At 34.2% G+C, this 18,750-nt stretch overlaps 1 protein-coding gene across 5 annotated transcripts in view; it reads right to left on the bottom strand.

The window, feature by feature from the left end:
• GRIK2 (glutamate ionotropic receptor kainate type subunit 2) overlaps nucleotides 1-18,750 on the bottom strand; it is a 611,565-nt gene that overhangs the window by 171,104 nt on the left and 421,711 nt on the right. For 4 of the 5 annotated variants that reach the window (XM_069487353.1, XM_069487354.1, XM_069487355.1 and 1 more), the window contains exon 10: nucleotides 9,313-9,519. In XM_069487353.1, coding sequence (XP_069343454.1) covers nucleotides 9,313-9,519 — 207 coding nt within the window. Of the gene's footprint in view, nucleotides 1-8,124; nucleotides 8,128-9,312; nucleotides 9,520-18,750 lie in introns of all 5 variants that reach the window. The other variant, XM_069487357.1, reaches the window with a different exon arrangement.

Below are 18,750 nucleotides of genomic sequence, written 5' to 3'. Positions count from 1 at the left end.
AAATTATTATTGACTTCAAATAATCCTAGATTTTGGACATACTTCCTTCCAGAATTCCCTTGCCCTTAATTTATATTCCTACTTTCATTTCTACATAATATTTTCTTTGAGTCATCAAATTCCCAGCTTCAAGACTTTTCCATTCCAATTTGCTTTCCTTTGTTCATTAAAGAAGCTTGGAAAAGCTTTTTTTTATTAAGAAGCCTTTCCTATGTTAAGGAAAAGTTTCAACACCTTGATTTGCAAGGCTGATTAGTTGCTTACTGTTTTGTAAGGGCAAAATTATGTATAGAATGTATACAAGTGTATAGAATTATAGAACTCTATACATTTATAGGAGTCTCTATAATATTAACTTAATATTTTACTTTCTCTTAATCTTCAAATTATGTCCTTGTACTGTTTTTTTTCTGGTAATATTTACATCCAAAACATTTTTACAGATATTTTAAATATCTTAAGTTTAGAAATCATATTTGAAGAACTAAGTATACATGGGGAATGTTTATTCGATAATTTATAATTGGAAACAAAATAATCATTAGCTCTATTTTTTCCACAATATTGCAATTCATAGCAAGTTATCAAAGATTGTTATCAGGGAAATAATTTCTTTTAAAATATCCTGAAAATACGTCATAGAAAAAAATGGAGCAAAGGGGCTTTTAAATCATTTTTAAATATTAAAAATACAGAAATATTTGTAAATATAATCTCAATGTTACTGTGGAATTACATAGACGAAGGAAAAATTCTTTATTGCACTAGTACTAAAAGAAGAATTTAACACTTCACATACCTTATTTTTTTTTAAATAAAATGTCATCATTAAATTTAAGAGATATTATATTAATGTTGTAGTTATATAGTATCTTTCCCAAAATGACATTCAATATATGGGTGCTGAGGATCTACATTAGGAAAATTTCCACTGAATTATAATCTATTATAGTACTTAGAATTACAATGGTCTGTGATATCCTATGTTTCTGAATTAACATTCTCAATATCCTTGTTTCTGAACTATTTAGCAGTTTGTTTTCATTTTTGACAGCTTTCTGCTTAAATCCACTTTGAGAAAAATATTCAGTTAAAAATAACTATATTAGCCTTTTTAAAAAATGTCATATGTTTTCCTAATTCTTAATATTTTTAATGTCTGAGACAATAATCACAGGATTTCTCTTTAAAGTAAAAATCACTTGCTTTCTAAGTTGCTTTTTTTACAAAGAAGAGAAGTTATTTGCAAATATCTTGTAGGTTTGAGTATTTAGGCATCTAGCTTCATGAAGGGTGTGAAAGGAATTCAGGCTTTTACTTAAATTGAGGTCCAATCAGTGTGGACTTACTTAAAGAACATATTGCAGGTGAATGAAAGAACTAAATTTGAAAAACAAAAACCTTAAGATTTTAAATAATAGGAGAATATCTTCATGAGCTCCAGTTAAGGAAGAATTTCTCCAACTAGGCACAAAAACATCCCAAACCATAAAGGAATAATAAGTAACTGGGAGAAATATTTGTATCATAAACATTTGCAAAATATAACAAATTGCCCTGAATCAATAATAAAAGATGAAATAAATAGGAAATTCAAAGAAGAGAAAACTAAAAAGTCTATACATGTTGGGGGAAAGAGGGGGTGATAATCAGGGAATAGAAAATTAAAGCAGCTTCATTCCACTAGTCATCAGACCATTTGATCAAATTCAAATGGTGAGAATCTCAAGTATTAGTGATTTTGTAGAGTAACAGAAACTCTTATAAACTACTAGTGGAAATGTAAATTGGTAAAGCAATTTGGAGAACAATATTTTCAATGTCTAATGAAACCAAAAAAAAAAAAAAATACATGAACGCTGACCATCGATTCCTTTCTCAGTATGTCCCTTAAGAGAAAGTCTTGCATAGGTGCTCCAGGAGATAAGACAAACATCTTCATGACAGTGTTGTTTGTCATGGCATACATAACTTTGCAGGATGTCTAAGTTATGTAGAGTTATGTCTAAGTAGAAGAGTGGCAAAATGAAAATGATACATTCCTACTACAGAGTACTATTGAACAATTTATACAAAATGTACCAGGAGAATACCAAACTTAAGATATTGGTTACATCTGGAGAGAGATAAGGAAAATGTAATTTTATCTTTTATGATTGATTTGGAAAATTAATAACTTGAGAAAATTTATGGTGATTAAGGGACTTCAATATTGTCTGTAATATCTTATAACTTTTACATTAAAAAAGACACTTGAAGCAAAGTTAATAAGCATGTTAACAGTTGTCACTTTTGGGTCATAGAAAATTATAAATAACTTTGTACTTCTGAGTTTAGTTATTTTTGCTAAAATTTTTTTAAAAAGTAATAATAATATTACTACTATGTAAAAATTTTCTTTTGTTCTTGTTGGTGGTGGTTTTTTGTTTGTTTGTTTTTACCAGAAGTGCTAGAGTGCCTCAACTAGAATGCCAAATTAAACAACATGCTATCAAAATTGAAAGCTGTGGAGGTGTAAGTTCATTTTTATTTAGAAGAAACTGTTATTTGATTTAGTCTTTCTATTTTTGTAATAAAACCTGGAGCCTTTTTAAGTTCTCTAAAAAACAAATATTTTACTTCCTTCCTAGTATATGATAAAAGAGCAATCAGGAGGCAAAACAACATAGTGTAGGGAGGTCTTCTAAGGCAGTGGTCCCCAACCTTTTTGGCACCAGGGCCTGGTTTCATAGAAGACAATTTTTCCATGGATGGGGGAGAATAGGGGATGGGGAGATGGTGAGTGATGGGGCAATGGGGAGCAGCTATAAATACAGATGACGCTTCTGAAGCTTGGCTCCCTGCTCACCTCCTGCTGTGCCGCCTGGTTCCTAAGAGGCCAAGGACCAGTACTGGTCTGCAGCCCCGGGGTTGGGGACCCTGGGGACCGCAGATTTAAGTCTTATTTATGAATCATGAATGACTTGATAATGTTAAACACTAATTGCAATGCCAAGGCAGCATGCTGGGAAACATTCAGACAGCTGGAAAACCATACATCATGGGTCTTCTTAAAAATAATGTAAAATAAGAGTGAATTAGATTCCAACAGACTTGCCACTTTACCATAGTTTTTTTTACAAACTGAAACAGAATTTCTTTCTCATTCTGTTTTTTTTTTAAATCCATCAAATGATCAAGTTTTTGTTTGCTTTTAAAATTTCAGTGTTTGAAGATACAAAAAGGAACATCATTTAAGAAAACCAAACACTTATTGCCCAATGCACTTTTACCAACCTAAAATGGTTAATGATATTAAAACATAAATCTCTTTGAACAACAAAGTTGTAATGTTCTTTAGCATCTCTAAAAGAGCTAATCTTTATATTTAAATGTTTACCCTTTAAAAAACCTCTCAAAGTTTAATTGAAACAATTCTAATGAGGTTAGGGGTCAGACAATGTCACTTTAAAAATCTCTCAGTATTTAGTTGTGATTATTTTTAAAAATACTCCTTTTCTCTGATAACATTATAGCACATATTAATGTAATCAATTATTTGTTCTAAATATAGTATAATCATGGTTCAATAGTCATCCTGTAAACTAGCTCATTGTGTTCAATAGCCACAATAAAGTAACATTAAGAAAACTGTCACCTCTTTGAATACATTAATAGTAATAATTGTCATATATGTAATAAATGTAATTGTAATTGTCCTCCCTCCCTCTGTATCTCCCCCATCTATACCTCATCCCTGCTGTCACACTGATGTATGTGACTAAGTTAAACAAGACTACAGTGGTGTTCCTCTTTCAGACATGGACATTTAATCTACACCATCATTTTATAAGGTGAGTATCATTATTCCCATTGCATATATAATAGAAATGACATCAAGACAGAATAAGGAATTTTCTCAAGCCTACACAGTAGAGAGAGAGACTGAGACAGAAGGAGAGGAAAAGAGACAAGCCCAAATTTGCACAGTTAAGAAGTAATTATTGATCTGCAGGGCATGAGTGCACAAGTGCATAGTATTTCCCCAAATATTTTATCATCATTATGATACTAGGTCAGAGAATCCCCAGCAGATCACTGGCTTAAGCAAATTCTGAAAATTTGCCTCCAGCTGGGGTTTATCTCATGAGAATGATAAAAGGACAAAGAATTTCAAGCAATAAGGAATGTCTGATGAAGTACTAGAAGTAGTAGTTCTACTGGTGTCCAAAAAAGTAGGCTCCTTAGAGGAGTAAACGGGGCCAGGAAAGTCTTTGTGGAGCAGGGCTCCAACACAGAACCCTGGAGGTGGACTTTGACTAGATGACAAAGAGGGAGAGCTGAGAACGGCACCCAACCAATGGGTGTCAGGGATGGGGAGAAAGAAATTAAAGGTCAACATGAGTACTTGAAATTATATACTTTAATCTTTCAGTACCTATGCAATGCTTTCAGTGGAAAAGCTTTGAGAAAATATTGGTGATTAAATTAAAATTTGACTATAATGTATAGATGAATTCCTAGCGAAGATATCAGAGCCAGGAAGTACATAATAAAGACATAATGAAATGGCAAAGGTTTGATCTACGTGGGTTGGTGGAAAACTAGAAGATGAAGACAGATCTGAGTTCCATTTTTAACCTGCACATATAGAGACTTTGTGCATTGCCTTATTAGCTTATGCATGGATGTCTACAAGCATAAATCTTCCTGAGGTTTTCCTACACCAAGACAAACATCACCAGAGAGTTGAAAGTAATTTAACTGCCCTTGTCACTTTAAGTAGTCCCATAATAATATGTGCTAGCTTATTGCAGCTTAGGTGTTTTCCCTCATGCTAATGAATAATTCTAGTTGGCTTTATGAAAAACATACTCACAACAGTGGTCTCATGAGCCCATAAGTGAGTTATTAGCTATAAGGAACGTATGACCCAAAGCTACAAGTAAAATTTATGCCCAACTTAATACAATGGCTGCATTAGCAAGTTTCTGGGTACTCATCTCTACTCGATCAGGCTCCATAGTTAAATTTGCTTTTAAGAATGAAAAATGTGATAAAATATTTTATAAAATATTATACAAAAAGTTATAATGTTTTAATTTCAAGAGGAAGGTATGGCATTGTGTATTTCTTTACTTGGTCCTTGAATAGACACTTTCACAGGAGCCTTTGGAAGACAATATAAAAATAAAAAGCATTTGGAAAATATGCAGCCATATTCTCTAAGGAACATGGTGCTTGAGTTTAACACATTTGTTGTGGAATATTTGTGTCATTATTTTAATAAATATTATCGAGTGCTGAACACTTTTTGCACTATTCATGTCTCCCAGTTATTTTCAGTATATTTGAGGCAGATGAATGTTACCAGGTATACACTACAATACAGAGGATCATGGATGCAGTGAACTGGTATGGTGACATAGTGTTCTAATTTAGATTCTAATTAGTCTGATTACTTAAAAAAATTATCATTTTTTTTAAAGAGACAGAGTCTCACTCTGCCACCCAAGCTGGAGTTCAGTGTCCCCATCATATCTTACGGCAGCCTTGAACTCATAGGCTCAAACATTCCTCCTGCCTCAGCCTCCCACAGTGCTGGGATTACAGGCATGATCCACTGAACCAGGCTAATTATCAACTTTTCATAGCTGACCAAAATCTTCACATAGAATGGCCCAAGTCACTAATCATCATAAAAACTCAAAAGATGGTCAGCTCAATGGAAAGACTTCTTAGAGTTAAAATATGAAAAAGAGCAAGTGATTAGTATACAAAGGAAAAACAAAATAGATTGTTTATTCCTTTACTTCCTCTGTAGTAAGACATATATTATTAATATTTTGAAATGTATCCACTAAAATTTTTTTATGCAAATTTCATTTTTTAAATGTATTTGAGAAATGCTGGATTAATTATAGCATTAGGTTGATTACAAAAATGAGAAGATTTTTAAGGACTTAAGCAAGGAAAATAAATTACTTCACTTTCAGTCTTATATGTAATTCAAATTTGTCATAATACCAAACTATAAAATAAGTACAATGAGATCCAAACATGTTTTCATTTTTTTCTAAAAAGACTACTTTGAGGTTTTAAAAATAGTAAAGGTAATTTTGAAAAGTAATGAATGTCCCAGCTTTGCTGTTGCCCCAAACATCATTTTTTCCCCATTTATCTTGCCTATTGCTAATCTAACAGTGAATTTTATTCTCTACTAATGTTCCCTATGTTTAATTAATTCTAATATAAAACTACCATTCACAAGACATAGGTCACTGAGGTAGGAAAGCCCTAATATATTTGTAACACCAAAGGATCCAATTAATAAACTCTGCTATTAAAACTTAACACTGATTTAATTGACTATGATTAAAATCAAAATTAACAATAATAACACTATAATCCATCTTTCTCAATGTAATAGTGTCTATGTTTTATGCTTTAGTTGAACATGAATACTCATAAATACTAGAGTAGAAAGGTAAAAAAGAAGACACAAAGTTTGGACTTATCAGTTATATCTATTTATTATCTACTGCATGTCAAGCACAGTATTAGGAAATTTATATACATTGTTCCTAGTTATTAATATGATATTATCACCTCTATTTTATGTTTGAAAAACCTAAGCCTCAAAGAATTTAAGGCAAAGTGCTCAAAGTATACAACAATTAATACATACTAGAAGAATTAGGATTTTTAACTCACCTCTGCCTTACCAAGTACTTACTAGTACACCATATTGTGGAACCCTCCTGTGTATGCAAAGGGGGTAGTGGGTGACAGTGGTTTCAGAAGGAAGGTCTTTTTTCAAGGACTAACAATACCCAATACCCTAGGAATCCACTTTCTCCTAATATCCTCTTGAGGTTGTGTCCACATATTGCCCCACCAAGAACTATCCCTGGTTAGATCATCATGAATGTGAGAGACCAGACCAAAACCTGTACATTGAGGGTTTCTCAAGAAGGAAGGATGGAGAAGAGGGTGATAAACCACCTGTTTTTCAAATAACAAGCACTTCCAACTGTAAACGCACATGCTAATTAAATTAAGAAGCTTAATTTTACCAGTTGAAAGTAAAGGGAGAGACACCCTTCCACTTACCCTTTTCTTAGAATACTTACTTAAAAACCTTGCAGTTAAGTCCTTTCTCCATCTCTCTTTGAAATGCACATAACTCTTTTAAAATCTAATTAAGTGTCTTGCTCAGAGGCTTTGGGACCATGAATGTCTTTCTCAAGGACCAAGGAAAGTGTCTTTTTGAAATGTAATCATCAAGAGAGATAAAAGAGGGCCTATCTCAGTTTTTATGGGGGGATAAGAGCCTAATTTTAAAGGGGTTTCCCTCCAAGTTGCAAAACTACCTCCTGCCAAAAGATATCAAAAGTTTACTTTTCCTTTGAATGAAACTAATTAGAAAACACAGATGGCACCCCCAACTACCAAGTGAATTAAGGATGAACTAACTATGTGTGACAAATGGTGCTGTCAAGTCCTCCTACTTGAGAAACAGTTAATGTTTATCTTGAGAACATATATGTAATGAGTTGTGAAGGAAATCAAAATATTTTACCTCAAAATATATTTCTTTGACATATTTTGAGACGGCTGTCAGATAGCCAGCAAACAGAAGTAGTCCGGCAAAGCTGTCTTTTATGGGGGAAGTTTGCATCTGTAGAGCATCTATATTGATGCAGCCAGTTTTTTTTCTGAGGCTTTCCCTTGTCTACATCTAAGAAAGATTAACTGAGAGTTGGACAATTTTAAAGGTCTGAAAGAAACATTTGCCATTTATTCTCTCCAAGGGCTGCTACCTATGAGGTTTCATTTACACAACAAGACCACCTTTGCTAGGCAAGCCTCATCTTCCCCCCACCTCCTATAACCTGTGTTGCCATCATCCAAGCCCTCATTCTTTCTGCAGCCTCAAGATGGTATATAAGCCTCTGTTCATCATTGGGGTTGGGTAATCATTCTGTGATATTCCCCGTGTACATGTTAATTAATTTTGTATGCTTTTCTTCCAATTGATCTGTCTTTTGTGAATTCATTTTTCAGTGAACCTTCAGAGGATGAAGGGGAAGTTTTCCCTTGTCCCCTACGGTTGAATTTGCTTGGCTACACGAAAGGGTGAACTTTCTTTTATTTTAGCAATCTATTGCTAAGAGATATCCATCATATTCTGGCTTAATGTTCATGCAAAAATAGAATAGTTTTCTTTTTCTTCTACCTTTTCTGGTTGAGAGGAGAATTTACTTTTAATTACATCTTCCCAGCATAATACTTGGGTAACTATAGTCAATTGATGATGGTGTTAGGCATGGACCAAATCTGCAGGTGGCAGATAAAGGCTAGGAGGGCAGTTCTAGAGCAGAGAAGCCAGGGACCAATCAGGGGAAGGGACTGTGGGAAAATGCAGAACACCTGGCAATCAGATCAATCATCTGGTAATAGCCCACACCCCTGTAAGCCCTCCCCCGACCGGCCAATAAAAGGGAACCACTTGGGCATCCTTAATGTCTTTCTCCACCTGTGGAAAGTGACCTGTTCCTCTCTGGAACATTTTTATTTTTAAAAGAAAAATAATTTTATTGTTTTGTAGAATTCTTATCTTAGCCATAATTATATACCTTAATATTATGAAAAATGTCAAAAGAAACTTAAATGTGACGAAATACAAAATCAAATACAATGCTATTTACTTAAGAGATGAGACTTTATTTCAAAGAGATGAGAAGTCTAGAAATAATGCTTTCCTGGCCAATTAGGAATGCCCTGCTTATTAGATTGAAAAAATGTTCTCATTTCTGTTTCAATATGCTTAACATTATTATTTTATTTTTATAGAGTATCTTATTCTATTTTTTTTTTTAATATAGATACTATTGTCTCATTGTTAGTCTAAAGATGAAAAGTTTCTAACCCTACCCTAGGAAACTTTTATCACAAAATTTAGAGGTTGCATCAGTCATTCTCTCTGTTGATTAGGAAATTAGCATTGCAAAAGTGAAGAAGAAATTCATTGTTGGGAAATCCTGTTCCAATTTACAAATTAAGACCAACAATCTCAAGATGTTAAATCACTCAATACCAGTAAATTTAATTAAGACAGACATCTCTTTCCAATGAAATTATATATCTCTCTTTGATTCTTTATATTTAGTGACAAAAATATCTCCTTTGAATTAAATTATTGACAGAAATATATACTTGACAAATATCACTGCTCTTTGTAGTTATTAACCCTTGAACAGCAAGAAAAATAAAAAGAGTAAACCTTGTAGCAATCTACCAAACAAATAAATAATGAGAAAAGGGACTTACATGATCAATCAGTTCACGAACCATTCCATTCCATTGTCCATTGGCGTCATCCTGGGCTCCATATTTCCCATCTTCCACAAGTCTAATTTCATATGTAAAGCCAAGGATTGTAGATAACTCTCTGAGGAGATCAATGCAATATCCCTCAAATCGATCATTACCATACAGAGGTTTGTCAGACTTCTTAAACAGGACATAGGGTTCTTCCTGGAAACATCAAACATAAAGAAAAGAGGTTAACAAGTTAGTCATGAAACTTACCATCAGAATTAGAACTTTTCCTAGAAGATAGAAAATTTCTCATTAATTTAAGACAACAGTCAACTTTATTTTCTTCTAATTGTAATTAGTATAGTTTGGAATATTAAAATAGAAGATATTCAGATTTAAGGAATATTTGTGCATTATAAGAGAATATCTAGCTATAATAATCCCACACTGACTACATAATAAAAACATGATATATTATATATCTTATAGCATATATTTTATATCACATTTAACAAATAGTATATGACATGATATATGCTATATAATATATAATACATAACATCTAATTTCATCATAACTATAATATCTTGATTTGAATTATACCATTTAATCAATATCTGGTGTGCTGTTTCAGTGGGATATATGGATGAAATAAATGAAAAAAAAATTGACTAATTGCCTACTATGTGCTAAGTGTTGGAGTGAGGACTTTTTATACGTATTATCACCTTTTGTCCTAACAACCATGAAAATTACAACTATCATATTTAATTATAATAGAAAAGTACTAGCTTACTTTAAAATATAGAGAAGGAAACAAATATTTATCAAGTGCTTATTCATTCATCCAACATCATTTTATGGAGAACCTACTATGAGTCAGTCCTCCTCTATATAAAAGAGAAATCCCTGAGCCACGAAGTTCATGATATAGAGAAGGAAACAGATAATAAATGGATAAACAAACAGAATACATATCTCTAGGTGCTGATAACTGGCATAGAAACATAAATAGGTCAATAGGATAGAGAACAACTGCAAGGTACTTGATAAGATAAGAAAAAATTGAGTAACATATCTGAAAGTCTTTTCTGAGGAGCTGAGAGATGAAGTAGAATTCAAAAGATGAGGAGTCTAGCCATTTGAAATTCTAGAAGAGTGTTTCAGGCCAAGGACACAGCATGTAAAAAGCCCAGAGACCAATATAACATGGGAGTGTTCCAGGAAGAGGATCATAGCCAACAATGTGACGGAAGTCACATCCAATAAGTGAGGGAGTTGGTTAAACAAGATGAAAAGGAAAAAAGATTGGGGAGCCAAATCCTGTGATGCTTTGCATATCAGGCTGTATATACAAAAAAAAAAAAAAAAAGAAAAAGAAAAAGAAAAAGAAAAGAAGAGAAAAGAAAGAAAGATCTGTATATTTAACTAAGTGCCAAGAGAATCCATGCATTAGCATATTTTATTGGGGGCACATGAAACATGCTATGACAGAATGGGCTGTGAATAAACCAGGGTGCAATTGGCTCTCCTACCTACTATTTCATCATGGGCAAAACCTCTGCACTCTTAAAGAAAGCTACTGTAGAGTGAAAAGGCTTAGGAAGCTGCCAAGCCAGTCCATCTGGAATGTGATCACCCTCTTCCCTAAGCCTGGAGAACAACAGTCATCCCACGAGGGATAGCGTACTTAAAGGAGTTTTGGACATGACATCAGTGTGTTGGCTTACTCATACTCACCTCAGAAATAATCAAGATTAATCCCATCTTCCTTCCCATCCCTGTTGACCTAACTCATCCCTTGCTGTTTCACATACCTCTAGCCTCACCTCCAGTTATTCTTACCCTCCTAAACATAGCTACTGTGTGCAAAGGAAGTCCAGTTCAGAGATCAGCACGCTGCTCCGTATCTTCATCTAATTTTTAGAATGACCATTTTACTTTCCTGCTTTACTGGACTGTTCCCTGAAGACACTACTTAGCCTCAGCCCTCTTTCTCACAGACTATCTTCAGTGTTATCGCTACATCTCCCAGGGACAGAGACACATTTGGTGTTTTTGCTGCCCCTCATTGCTGCCTCCAGACCATTTGTTCCCCTGCTTTGTGCAGTAACTTCTGCTCCTCTGAGGTTCGTGCTACCTACTGTACCAGGCTCTCTACAATTGCTGTCATTCAATGAAATCTGATTCAGAAGATTTACTAAATGGGAAAGGAAGTCTTTACTCTTCAAATATTTAACTATTGGATGGAAATTTTGCTCTCTTTTCTAACTTTTATCATCATTCTCTGCATATTCAAAATTCACCTACATGGAGCATCTAACATGGCTGATCTCTTAATCTTTTTACCTCCTCATTACCAAATTTTCTTCTTCATTGAAATCTAGTCTTTCTTTCCCATGATCACAACTGCTTTCTGCATCTGTCAGAAAATTAGCTACCTCTGTCTTAGGATTTCTAACAGGCCATTTATCCAACTCAATGTTTAATCACACCCACCCCTAATTTCATCAATCTCATAAAGAACTCTCAGTGAACTCACATTTTCCCACTATCAACTCTATCCTGATCTTGCTTTATTATCTGGCCTATACTCCATGGTCCATTATTATAATTTCTCAGTTAAATGTTGATGTTCCTAAGATTTGATTATGGGCCGTATCCCCTTTTCTTAAATTTTATCTCTAATTTTTCTGGCCCACACACATCAAATTAAATAACATCTTTATGCTGATGACTTCAAAATTTATATATTTAACTCAGACTTTTCCTTTGTGAGTCTTAGGCATGCATATCCAGGAGCACTTGTCAGCATAATTTTATGCCTTGTAGACATCTCACATTTAACATGTCCCAAGTGGAATTCTTGTTTTCCCCAAAACTTGTGCACCTTTTCAGTTTTCTCTGCTTTCAGAAAATGGCACCATCATTTACACAGCTACTCAAACCAGTCACTGAGGCATCATCCTTGCCTCCTTTTCTTTTAGCTCATTCACTACAGAGCAACACAAGAAATCTTACGTTGAATTTACTCCCTTCCTCTACTTCAAATCATCCAATGGATTCCCAATGCATTTAAAATAACGTTCAACTTCCTTTCCATGTGCCCTAACACCTGTTGTTCTATCACTTGTTCTCATCTTGGTAAACGACTTTGCAACTCACAAAATTGATCAAGTTATGAGCCAAGGAATCATTCTCAAATTCTCTGTCCTATCCTTTGGAAATGCTGCAAGTTCTTCCATCAAAATGTATTCTGGGCCCACTAATTTATGTACACTGCCCCTGCTACCATTATGGTTCATGGTTTATCTCCCATCTGAATTCCTACAGTAGTAACCACCTACCTCTCATTTCTTGCACTGCTATGCCCTACAGTCCATTCTCCACAGAAAGTCACGGTGATTTTGTAAAGATTTAATCTGCTTTTATCATGTATCTGTTTAAACCTCAACAGTGGCTTATCATTAAAACTAGAGTAAAATAAAAACTGTTTACCCTGGTCTTCCAGGCTCTGTTTTCCTCTTTGACCTTAGCTTTCCATTCCCCCTGTCTCTCATTGTATTACAGGTACGCTGGGCTTCTTTCTGCCCTTCAAAATTGCCAAACTCATTTCTAACCGAAGGTCTTTGCATTGTCTTTTTTTTTTTTTTTCTTTGCTGACTAGAAGGATCTATCCTAAGATCTTCACACGGCTGTTTCTTTCTCATTATTCAAGTCCCTGCTCAAATATTACCTCTTCAGAGAAACCACACTATATATCAATTACCTCTCCCTTCTAAGTTAGTCTCCATTGTTTTTCCCTTTTTTGTTTTCCTATAGCACTTACTCTATCTGAAGATTTATTTATTTATTTATTTATTTTTAGAGATGAGGTCTCTATGTTGCCCAGATTAGCCTTGAAATTCCAGCCTCAAGGGATCCTCCTGCCTAAGCCTCTGGAGTAACTGGGATTACAGGTGTGAGCTACCACAGCCTCAGCCATCACACCCAGGTATTTATCTTTTGATATGTGTGTTTGTGTTTCTCCCTCTATTAATTATATTATAAACATATGAGTATGGAGACATTAGAAATTATGTTTATTAATTTATCTCAGTGCATAGAAAAATCACTGGCAATCAGTTGATGCTCAAGAAACATGTGTTAAATGAATAAAATATTCATTATAAGAACTTACAATCTACCTATCCCTCTGCAACCTCATCTTAAAATCTAGATATGCTCTTTTCTTTCAGTTCTTCAAATACTAAGCTATTTTCTGCCTCAAAGTCCTTTTACGTATTTTTTTTTTTTTTTTCAATAATGCTCTTCAAATGGTGAGCTCCCTTCCTTTCTTTCAGGGTCAAGTTAAATGTAAAACCTTTCCTGGCATCCTTATCTAAAGAGAATCTTCTCTGTTATTCTTTATCTCATTTTTTTTTTTTTTTTACTTTCTCATGGTGCTTAATTCATCTTCAATTATTTATTTATTTGCTTAGTACTGGTTTTTTGATTGTCTTTCCTGGAATGTAACATCCACATGAATTCATACTGTTTTGGAAAAACTCTGAAACAGTGTTTTTTCTCTGCTCTCATACCACAACAATCATCAATACAGAAGACTTCCGTGACCAAATGTAGAGATTCCCCTACCACACCAAACACAGACACCAGCTGGGTGTCCTCTAATTCAGTTCCAACTCTATCAACCTGGAGAAAGCGTCAGATCTCACGGGGTCCAAAACTGCCCCTCTCCTTTCAGACACCAGTCGCAAGTCCACACCAGTCCAGCTCTGTGGAACTTCTGACTAAGCCGCTTCATGTTGAGGTTCCCACGCGTGCAACCCTCCCACTCCCACCCTGCCGCTTACGGTTCTCACAGAAGTCAGGGAAACACTTAGGTTTACCAGTTTATTATAAAGGATAGTTCAAAGGATACATACGAAGAGACGCCACAGGGCGAGGTATGGGGGAAGGAGCACGGAGCTTCCCTGGGTGAGCCACCCTCCAGGAAACTCCGTGTTGAGCTGTCTGGAAGCTCTCTGAGCCCAGTCCTCTAGGCTTTTTATGGACAACCATTAAAATGTAATTGGTCTCCTGGGAATTGGGCAGGACCCTCTCATGACCCACAATCTGAAAGGCAGGGAAGATTAGAGTCCTGCCTTGGGGCAGGTGAAAGGAGGGCAGGAGAAGGTCAGAGAGATTCTGTTTCCTGAGGCCTGCTCCTGAGGCTTAATACGTTCAACATTATAACACAAGACTGTAAGAAGAGCTATGAAAGTTATGAGCCAGAAACTGTAGATCAAAACCTATATATACATATATGTATTTTTAATATATACAGTATATGTATATATGGTCTATACATTAATATATAATGTGTATACATATAGTGTATATATTAATATATATAGCGTGTATATATGTATTGTGTTTAAATATATGACATATATGACACCACACAGCCTAATACCTGGAACAAACTAAGTGCTCAGTAAATATTAATTTAATAAACTAGTTGATAAATTAGTGAATTGTCAATTTTCTCATCTCTGAATGTATTTAATAATGCATTTAAAGTTGTTTGGGGAATTTATTACAAGGAATCTGGCAAATATCAACTCCTTAATATAATTTTATTATTTCAGCTTCCCGATACTTTTCCATGGGTTTTTAAAACTAGACTTTATTTTTCAAGCAGTTTAAGGTTCACAGAAAAATTGAGTGGACAGTGCAGTGATCTCCCATATACTTCCTGGCCCCAACTTGCCTAGTCTTCCCCACTGTCAACATCCAGCACCAAATAGGTACATTCATCACAAATGATGAACCTACATTGGCACATCATTATCACCCAAAGTCCACAGCTTACATTAGGGTTCACTTTGGGTGTTGTATATTCTATGAGTTTTGACAAATGTATAATGACATGCATCCACCAATGTAGTATCATACAAAAATAATTTCACTGCCCTAAATATCCTCCATGCTCTCCCTATTCATCCCTTCCTCTACTTTAACTACTGGCAACCATAAATCTTTTTAATGTCTCTAGAGTTTTGTTTTTCCAGAATGTCACATAGTTAGAATGTAGCCTATTCAGATTTGTTTTTTTTTTTTTCACTTGGTAACATGCATTTAAATTTCCTCTATATATGTAGTTTTTTTCAGATTGGTTTCTTTCACTTGGTAATATGCCTTTAAGTTTACTCCATGTCTTGTCACGGCTTGATAGCTCATTTCTTTTTAGTGCTGAATAATATCACATTATGTGAATATACCATAGTTTATTTGTCCACTCACCCACTAAAGAAAATTTTGGTTCCTTCCAAATTTGGAAAATTATAAATAAAGCTACTATAAACGTCCATGTACTGTTTTTTTTTTTTTTTTGGACACAAGTTTTCAGTTCATTTGGTGCATGACTGCAGGATCATATAGTAGGAATATGCTTAGTTTTGAAAGAAACTGCCAAACTCAACCTATCTTATAAAGTGGCTGTATCATTTTGCATTCTCCCCAGAAAGAAATGTGACTTCTTGTTGCTCCACATCCTCACCAGCATTTGTGTTGTCAATGTTCTGGATTTCAGCCATTCTATGTGGTGGTATGTGTTGGTATCTCACTGTTGTTTCAATTTGCAATTCCCTAATGCCTTATGATACTGAACATCTTTTCATATGCTTCAGTGGAATCTTACTGGGGCTATTCTACGTTTGTCATTCAAATGTTTGGAAAGGTTAAATGATCTTCCCAGATCACATAGCTAAGAAGAGTCAAAGAAGAGGTTTGAACTTAGGTTTTCCAAATTCCGCAATACATACTTTTCCCACTACTTTATGTTGCTTTCTATACCATAAGATCATTTGGGAGAAAACTAAATATGCTGGATTTTTAAATAGAATTAGATCAAACATATAGTAATCAGAAATTAATCTGTAATTACATTCGAAGCTAGATATTTGGGCTTACCATAAGTTAAAGGATAGTTAGAATCCTGTCTACTTTTTATGTACCAGGAGCTCACATATAAAATTTATTCCCCAGAGGTACACAGAGTACTACAAGTATGAGAGGTGTGGTGCCCTTCCACCCACGGGGTTTTTATACCCATTTCCCTCTCTACTCTTCCCGGCCTGCTATTCTTTCAAGTTAGATAACACATTTCCATAGATCATAGTTTATATGCCTTTGTTGCGATGGAAGGGGAAGAAGCTGATTTATATATATGTCTTCTGAACTAGGCATGAGTGATATCTGGCAAGACGATTACTTAACTTTGCACCAAAAGCACAAATGTTACCTGGCACATAGCAGGCTTACAAATAAAATGACTGCTGCTGAAGTGAATTGAATAGAAGCAGATTGCCCTGGTCAACTGGGGAATCCAGGGTAACTTGAACTTGAAGGAAAAAAAATTGAGACAAGTAATTTCCCCTATGGGACTCAGGTATGGTGGTGACAAATCCTCAGTTCTCTAAGCCATGTACAGAGGGTTTAGGACTTGAGAAGAGTATCACATTCCCCATGCAGATAAGGGGACAGCCAGAGAATTCTGGGTTGGTAGAAGGGGGATCAAATGAAGTATGTAGGTATAGTAGATTAACGCTACTGACTTTATACTGCAGTTTTATTTACTTTATGATTTATAAATAAATAGATGTATTAATTTTTATTTAAAAGGAACAACAAAGACTGACAATTTGTCAAGCTCCATGGATTATGCAACAGTACTATTTAAAATTTTCCAAGCACATACTATATGCCAAACCCCAAGCTTTACTTGGATTAATTTATTTATTTTCCATAACTACTAGTGAGGTTGGTAATATTATTATTTCTGTTTTACAAATGAAGAAACTGAAGGGACACGTGCTAAGTATTTTTTGCCCAACGTCAATAGCCAACATGTAACCGAGGCAGGCAGACCACTGGACCACTTATCACCACACTATACTTCCTCCATTAAATAATCCTTAGTGATCATTTACAAATGAAAAACTGTACACAGTTCATTAGATAATTGATTACCTGTTGTATGGCTTTATTATTATTTTCTAATCAACTGAGATTAGCACTGGCTATATTATATTACATGCAAAATGATATTATTGATTGAACAATACAATCAAGGCAACACTATAGAAGACAATACATTATAGAAGAAAAAAAGGAAGTAAATATGTAATACAGAAAATTCATTTTTAAAATGACAAATTATCTCTTTTCTAATAACATAGCTTTTTACATAAAAGTATTATAAGAATTTATGAAAATAGCACATATTAAGCCCATCAGATTTAGGTAGCAATATGTATCTAAAAATACTTTTTTTCCATTTGCATTATTAAATTATTGTCTCATTTTAAATTTTGTTCAAAAATATTTATGGTATATTTTTCACATAGTCTGACTTGAACACTGGGAAAAATATGATGAAAGTTAGTGATTGGTTAGGAATATGTGAGGCATATGTGGGATATATGTGTGCAAAGAATGAAAACAGAAAAAAATAACTTAAATTATTATGCTATTTAAATCTTATTAATCCAACTTAGACTACTAGCCATGCCACCTATTAATTTGATTTCCTACATCTATAAGTAAATAAGAAAACTTCTGTCATAGGGAAATAAATGTTGATCCCTGTGAGATTAAAAAGCCTATTTAGATATATACAATAAACAGGTTTGCACATCACTAGAAAAAATATATGTGGTCTGAGTGCATCTTTTTATTATTTATGGATCTCTACAATGTCAAACATCATTCTTCTGATATTTAATTCCAATAAGACACAGTTTTCATGCTGTGATTCCTATCTCCAGCTACACTGTGTCACAAGATAGTTTTACATCAAGTTATGACTCTCCTTTAAACTCTCTTTTTCTGTTTCACATGGCACAGGATAAATAATAACCTCATGTAATAAAAAGAAAAATGGTACCAAAAGCAATTACTGTATCACATACTGAGTTCAATGAATAATATGATAAAACTCTCCTGGGCAACTTTACTGATTTCTCATATAGTCTTAAATCTCCACATCAGCATTTGCTAGAGGTAAAGGTACTTCATTCCACTAGCATCTGTAATAAGCATTTGTCAGCATTTCTACTATCAACCCCAGTTTTAAGGAACCCAATAAGTCATGTCTTTTTATCTGCATTAGTCTGGGAGTTGGCACAGAATGAACTCAAAATGAAGCTCCGAAAAAGTGAAATATGTTTTCAGGTTGAAGGGAACAAAATGTTTTATTTAAATATAATAAAACTTTTTATAATCTTTAAAAGTATATAATTCATCTATCTCTCAGCTCTTACCTAGGGCTCAATTATCTTTTTCATATGTTAACCCTTAGCTATCATTGTCTTACCCACACTATTTAAAACATAAGGATATAAAAATGCAAATTAATTTTAATGTAATATGTATAAAATATCCCCTATTACAATGATAAGACTT

This window comes from Eulemur rufifrons, chromosome 15, assembly GCF_041146395.1.
Source record: "Eulemur rufifrons isolate Redbay chromosome 15, OSU_ERuf_1, whole genome shotgun sequence".
Taxonomy (NCBI): Eukaryota; Metazoa; Chordata; class Mammalia; order Primates; family Lemuridae; genus Eulemur; species Eulemur rufifrons.
Note: the sequence above shows the minus strand (reverse complement) of the source record. Positions and strands in the feature narration are given on the sequence as shown.